Raw genomic sequence first — 6,000 nt, forward strand, 5'->3', positions numbered from 1 at the left:
GGCTTCTGAGAAGGCAAAATTCAAAGCCTTCAGTGGCTGCCTTGGTGACTGACATGGTGGGGCTGTCATGGGTGATGGATCATGAGATTTTACCAGGGACAAAAATCTCAATCTCTATGGCCTGGCTTTTTCATGTGCTTGAGAAGCAGCATAGCTCAGTGGAAAGAACACGGGCTTGGGAGTCAGAGGTTGTGGGTTCTAATCCCGGCTCTGCCACTTGTCAGTTGTATGACTTGGGCAAGTCACTGAACTTCTCTGTGCCTCAGTTACCTCATCTGTAAAATGGGGATTAAGACTGTGATCCCCACGGGCGACAACCTGATTACCTTCTATCTCCCCCAGTGTTTAGAGCAGTGCTTGGCACATAGTAAGCACTTAACAAATACCATCATTATTATTATTATTTTTGTGTGCTGGGAGTTAATTTAGACTTGAAACTGTTTGACGAGGTGTGGAGGTTGCCGGAGAGGGCGGGAACATGATCGTTGTGAAAGTCTTCTTCTGCTCCATTGGTGAAGAAATGCAAACCAATGTCTATTTGAGTCGTGCTCTGAGATACCCGTCAACTTGCAGGAGGCTTTGGGAGGTGGAGAGATGTGGGATGTGATGGGACCAGAACATTTCCATCCCTTTTCCCGTAGAGACAGTGAGAGGCAGGTTTTTCCATACCATTTCCCAAAGAGTCAGTGGAAGGCTAGGCAGGGAGCGGGCCCTGCTTTTTCTGCCTGTTTCCCATAGAATCCGTGGAGGGTGGGGAGAGAGGGAACAGGCCCCTGCTTTTTCCGTCCTGTTTCCAATACAGCTGACCCGGTGCCACATCTGTTGCTGAGTGTGCAGTGTTGCCAGGTTCATTATTTCCACCTCGAAACCGCACCAGCCTTATTTCTGAGGATTTAGGATTCTAGACTTGTACTTACTCTCACGGATGAGCTTTAATTCCCAACATTAGGTCCGCAACTCTCACACCTTACCAATCACCTTAGATTTTTAATTTAAAATAAGAGGGCCCAGGGTGTGGCCAGGGAAAGAGAGGATCGTTATTATTTTTAAATGTCTTCTGTGTTCACTGATATGGAAACACAAGTTTATTTTCTATCAGAAACAAAAACCGTTGTGGCATCTCAGATATTGTTATTTTAACAAAAATGTTACATCATACCAATTAGTTTCTTTTAAACAGAATCCTCCTGACATTGGACTAATAATGACCCTAATCATCATGATAGTATGATCAATTGTTTAGGGCTTCGAATTCACGGATGTCCAAGTGGACGAATCCCTGAAATAAATAAAGGACAAGAAACAATCCAGGGATTTTTACATATTTCTTCTGTAGAAGAAGAAATGAAGTCACTCTCCTGATTTCAAAAAAAGAGAGACTTTTCTTGTTGGCCCTGAAGGCTGCTCAGCCGCGAGAGTTTCTGGAGCAACGTGAAAATGCCCAAAGTAGATGAGACACGGAGACGCTGCGTTAACATATTTGGGGCAGACGTGCGCCTCGCTTGGAGTCGGGTGACTCACCCGGGTCATAACGGCTCGGCATTTCCCTGTTTCTTCATTGTCCATTAGTGCAAACAAGTCCAGATGAATTCAGTGTGGAATGTTAAAAATCTTATCACATGCCAACTAGATTTGTAGCCCTTCATTTCATAAAATGCTAATTAAAATCATATTTTTGCATATGTCATGCCTTTCATATACATATGCAAATCAAGCCTTGTGCCTTTCAGCTATGAGTAATTAAGTTTATGAAGGACAGCTGTAATACATAATTAACAGAAATGTTTTCAAGCCCTTTTCACACTGAAACTTAGAACAGTAAGGATTTTTGCTTATCCCGAAAGCCATTTCACCCCCAAAGCTCTGGGAAGATATCTAAATTGGAAAGAGTGGTCACATGACGGAGTCACAACGCTGTGCCAGGGTTACCGGAGGAAGAGGGGAGCTCGGTACCTGGACCCACAAACTCCTCGGGCCCACGCAAGATTGACTGAAGTGAACTGATTCGGGTTTAGAGTTCAGTCTCGGGTCAGTCGATCAATTGTATTTTTTGAGCTCTTACCGTGTGCAAAGCACTGTACTAAGCATTTGGGAGAGAACAGTATAACAGGCACATTACCCGCCCACAACAAGCTGACAGGCTAGAGGATCAGGCAGTGATCTTCTCTCCCCTCCCGCTGTCTCCCTGGTGGTGTGCAGAAATGTCGCCCACAGCCCTTCAGTGCAGTTTCCCTGTGTGCAAGGAATCACCCTCTGAAACATCACTTTTCTTTTCATCCACCCTTAAATAATGAATGAAATGGCAGCTAATCCACCTCAATTCAGAACGAAGGGCGAAATGACTTGAAGGACACAAGGAGAAATAGGCAGAGAGAAGTACACCTTCTTAAAGATAGGAAATTGTGAAATACCCTCCAAATCGAGAACTAAAGCACAACAATGGGTTGGAGTAATAATAATAGTAATGATGATGGTATTTGTTAAGTGCTTACTATGTGCAAAGCACTGTTCTAAGCACTGGGGAGGTTACAGGGTGATCAGGTTTTCCCACGAGGGGCTCACAGTCTTAAACCCCATTTTACAGATGAGGTAACAGGCACAGAGAAGTTAAGTGACTTGTCCAAAGTCACACAGCTGACAGTTGGCAGAGCCGGGATTTGAACCCATGAACTCTGACTCCAAAGCCCGGGCTCTTTTCCACTGAGCCACGCTGAGTAGAAAGGTTTCATCAAACCACTGCATTACCCCTCAATTGATTGTATTTATCAAGCGCTTACTGTGTGCTGAACACTGTACTGAGAGTTTCGGAGAGTACAATAAACAGAGCAGACCCAAGTCCTGCCCTCCAGTTGCTCACAGTTTAAAAAAGGAGATAGAGAGGAGGAAGAAGAATCTGTAGAATGACATACAGAGAGCTACATGGGCATCTTTGAGTTTTTAAAAAGGATACGATGGTATAAGTCAATTTTGTTCATCTTTTTTAGGGTCGCTTTCGTGATGAAGAAGCATCTGAATACTCATCTCCTAGGTAAACATGGAGTCGGAACGCCTAAGGAAAGGTAAAAGTCTTGTTTCTCTACATCAGTTCAACTCCCATTTGTATAGTTATTGTGCTAAATCTATATAGAATCTATGCAAACTGCTTTAGCATTCATAAACATTTTTGAGGGTTTTTTTTAAAGTTACTGTATCTTCAGTTTGAAGAATTACACCATACAGATATTTTTTTAAAAAGTCTCGTATCTCTCCCAAAATAATACGACAGGTGCCATGTCGTGAAAAATAACCCTACAATTATTATGTCATCAGCTGCCAGGGCTCTTTCTTAAAGTTCTCCTCATTTTCTGTAGCATAATTAACTCCATCGGATAGACTTAATTACATTAGGCGAATTGAAACGTAGCAATGTCAGCCACCAGGTGAGTGCGGCTACTTCTGAAATGTTCCATCTGATAAAGGGCCTGATGAGTCCCCAAGAATCTCACTCGGGGCTTGTAAAGTTCCGTGGCCTTCATCTAGAAATGTAATCAGTGGGCAGAGCTCCACAAAGTTTTGCGCCCGGTGACGGTAGTGACGCCCCCGACGCTTCCTGCTGTTGGGGATCTGCAAACGGGAATTATGTCGGGATCTGTCGCCATCCCGTGACACAGGCAGGCTGCTTTGCTGCTGTCGGACAGGTCTCGGTTTCCACAGGACAGTGGCTCTTTCCCTACTGCCCCAGCCTAGCCCCAGTCCCGGATGATGCCGAATGGTCAGCGCGGGGCAGCAGGCTGTGCCTTGAGAGGATCGAGAACCCGAGGTCGAGCCGGCCTGCTTGTTCAGAGCAAGCGGTTGAGACTGTAAGCTCATAGTGGGCAGGGGACATTTCTCCTATATTGGTATATTGTACTCTCTCAAACGCTCAGTATAGCGTTCCACACACAGTAAGTGCTCAGTAAATACCACGGACTGACTGACTGTCAAGGGCAGGGTCCCTTTCCCCCCTGCCTCACCCACCTAAGTCACAGAGCGCAGTTGGGAGAGCAGGCATCTATTCCGGCATGTGAACCGGATAAATAAGTCAGCTGTGAAGGACAGTTGGATTTCGAAGTCCGGCCTTAGTGATGTTTAAGGTTCATCGTCTTAACGAGGTGAGTCACTCGGGTTTGGTACCTTTTCAAGGGCTGTTTAACGGACCCCGGCTCTCTGTTTAGTACAAGTACAAGATGGCAGACCTAGTTGACTTCGAATGCCTTGGACCACGTTTCCTCAGTTGTGCTGCGAGGCAGGCGCCGTGCCCTCAGAGGCCCCGGTGCTCGTCGTGACTGCCGTCGGGTCTGGGCCACAGACGCCGCCCCCCCTAATTCCCTGACGGTGTTTGATCCCAAATGCGGAAAGGAAAAACAGTTAGGGGGGAAACTGAATGGAAGTAGAAACAAGCACAGTGAAACAGGTGTAATATGTAAATCGCCACTCAAAATTGCTGCTTTTTATGTGTGCTGTCACGTTAGTTTACAGAAACTAGGAGAAGCAAGTCTTCAAGGGACTTTATTTTGCTTGTCTGTCAGACCCTGTTGTTCCAAGGTCCTTTCTCAGGGGCTGTGGCCGTGTTTGCTTTTTGTCCGTGGAGGACAGGTCACAGACTAGGCCTCCTGTGACTTTGCAGTGCCATGCTCACTGCCGGAGTCCCCAGACCTCTCTGACTTCTCCTCCACCCCATCACCCCTCCTGCTCCCCCATCCCCATTTGGGGACTAGGGAACCATCTGCAGGATCCGATCTCCAGGGATGGATGTGGTCCGGTCTGCTGCGTTTAGATCCCCTGGACATGGCGCCTGGAAGCAGGAGGCAGGGCAGGAACCTCGGGCCCTGGTTTTCCCCGACTGACCAACCAACAGACCTCCTCCCCCTACTTTTCACCTTTCAACTTTGGGACGCCCTCAGGCTGACCCCAGACCAAGATCTTGCAGAGAATTGTCCTTTTTCCTATGCAATTGGCTGTTTTGTCTCTGTGTGCTTCTTGTCGGTGAAATCTTTTTATCTGGCATTCCTCCTAATGTAGAGCAATACGGAGCAGTGGTGGCAGGTCAGCAATAGCAATATAATTTCCCAGTAGAAGTCCCTTGCTGGTGATGGCTAAGATTTAAGTAGTGTAATGTAGCACAATAAAGCTGAAACACTCCTCTCTTCTTTCCACTCTCCCCCTCCCTTCCTTGGCAGGGGGAGCGGATGTCTTTTAATGGCTTTAGAAAGCAAAGAAACTCTCCATCAGCATGCTGAACCCTCACTTTGGGCATAAATGTTCTCTAAATTAAGTTACACCATTTTCTTACCTTTTTAAAGCTTTAATGCCTTGCCTGTAATTTTGCAAGCTTGCTCGATTTTAATTTCTCTAGGACAATGTAATTAGTTTATTTTTATGTTTTGAATTTAATTCTGCCCTCTGATACATAGCACATTATAGGAAACACTAATATACGTTAGTTAAATAGGCTGTGACAATTAAATTAATAATACATTTTGTTTGCAAGTCTTTAGGCTTCATGGTTTGACTGATATATGCAAAGATGGTAATTTATTAAAAGTAGATTCATATAATTATAGTTTGAAGTTTGATGGACCAAAAAAAGTTGTCAGCGTGACTATCATCAAAAACAAGAAAATAAAATATGTTCATAAGAGGTTGTTGAAAAAATCCCAATCTTCCACAGCTCTAAAATATGCATTTTGCATGAAGTTAGTTTGACTTTTCCCAACTCTCGGGAACTTATTTTTGGTGGCTGGCTGGAAGAGCTCACAATCCAACACGATTTCCTGGTGCAAACCTGAAGCATATTGCAACTTTGTTCTGTAGCGTTTCACCAGAAGCCGGGATTCTTTAATGCATCAGAAGTCAAACATCTGTAGTAAGAATTGGGGGTTTTGTTCAGCACTTACTGGGTTCCAGGCTCAGGGGTAGATACAAGGTAATCAAGTTGGACACAGTCCCTGGCCCACGTGGGGCTTGCAGTTTAACTAGCAG

At 45.2% G+C, this 6,000-nt stretch overlaps 1 protein-coding gene across 1 annotated transcript in view; it reads left to right on the plus strand.

Annotated features, from left to right (window-relative positions):
• The window catches only part of ZNF407 (zinc finger protein 407), a 258,339-nt gene that overhangs the window by 103,776 nt on the left and 148,563 nt on the right, over positions 1 to 6,000 (plus strand). Inside the window, exon 3 of the mRNA XM_038771411.1 lies at positions 2,985 to 3,059. Coding sequence (XP_038627339.1) covers positions 2,985 to 3,059 — 75 coding nt within the window. The remainder of the gene's footprint in view (positions 1 to 2,984; positions 3,060 to 6,000) is intronic.

This window comes from Tachyglossus aculeatus, chromosome X2 (assembly GCF_015852505.1).
Source record: "Tachyglossus aculeatus isolate mTacAcu1 chromosome X2, mTacAcu1.pri, whole genome shotgun sequence".
NCBI lineage: Eukaryota > Metazoa > Chordata > Mammalia > Monotremata > Tachyglossidae > Tachyglossus > Tachyglossus aculeatus.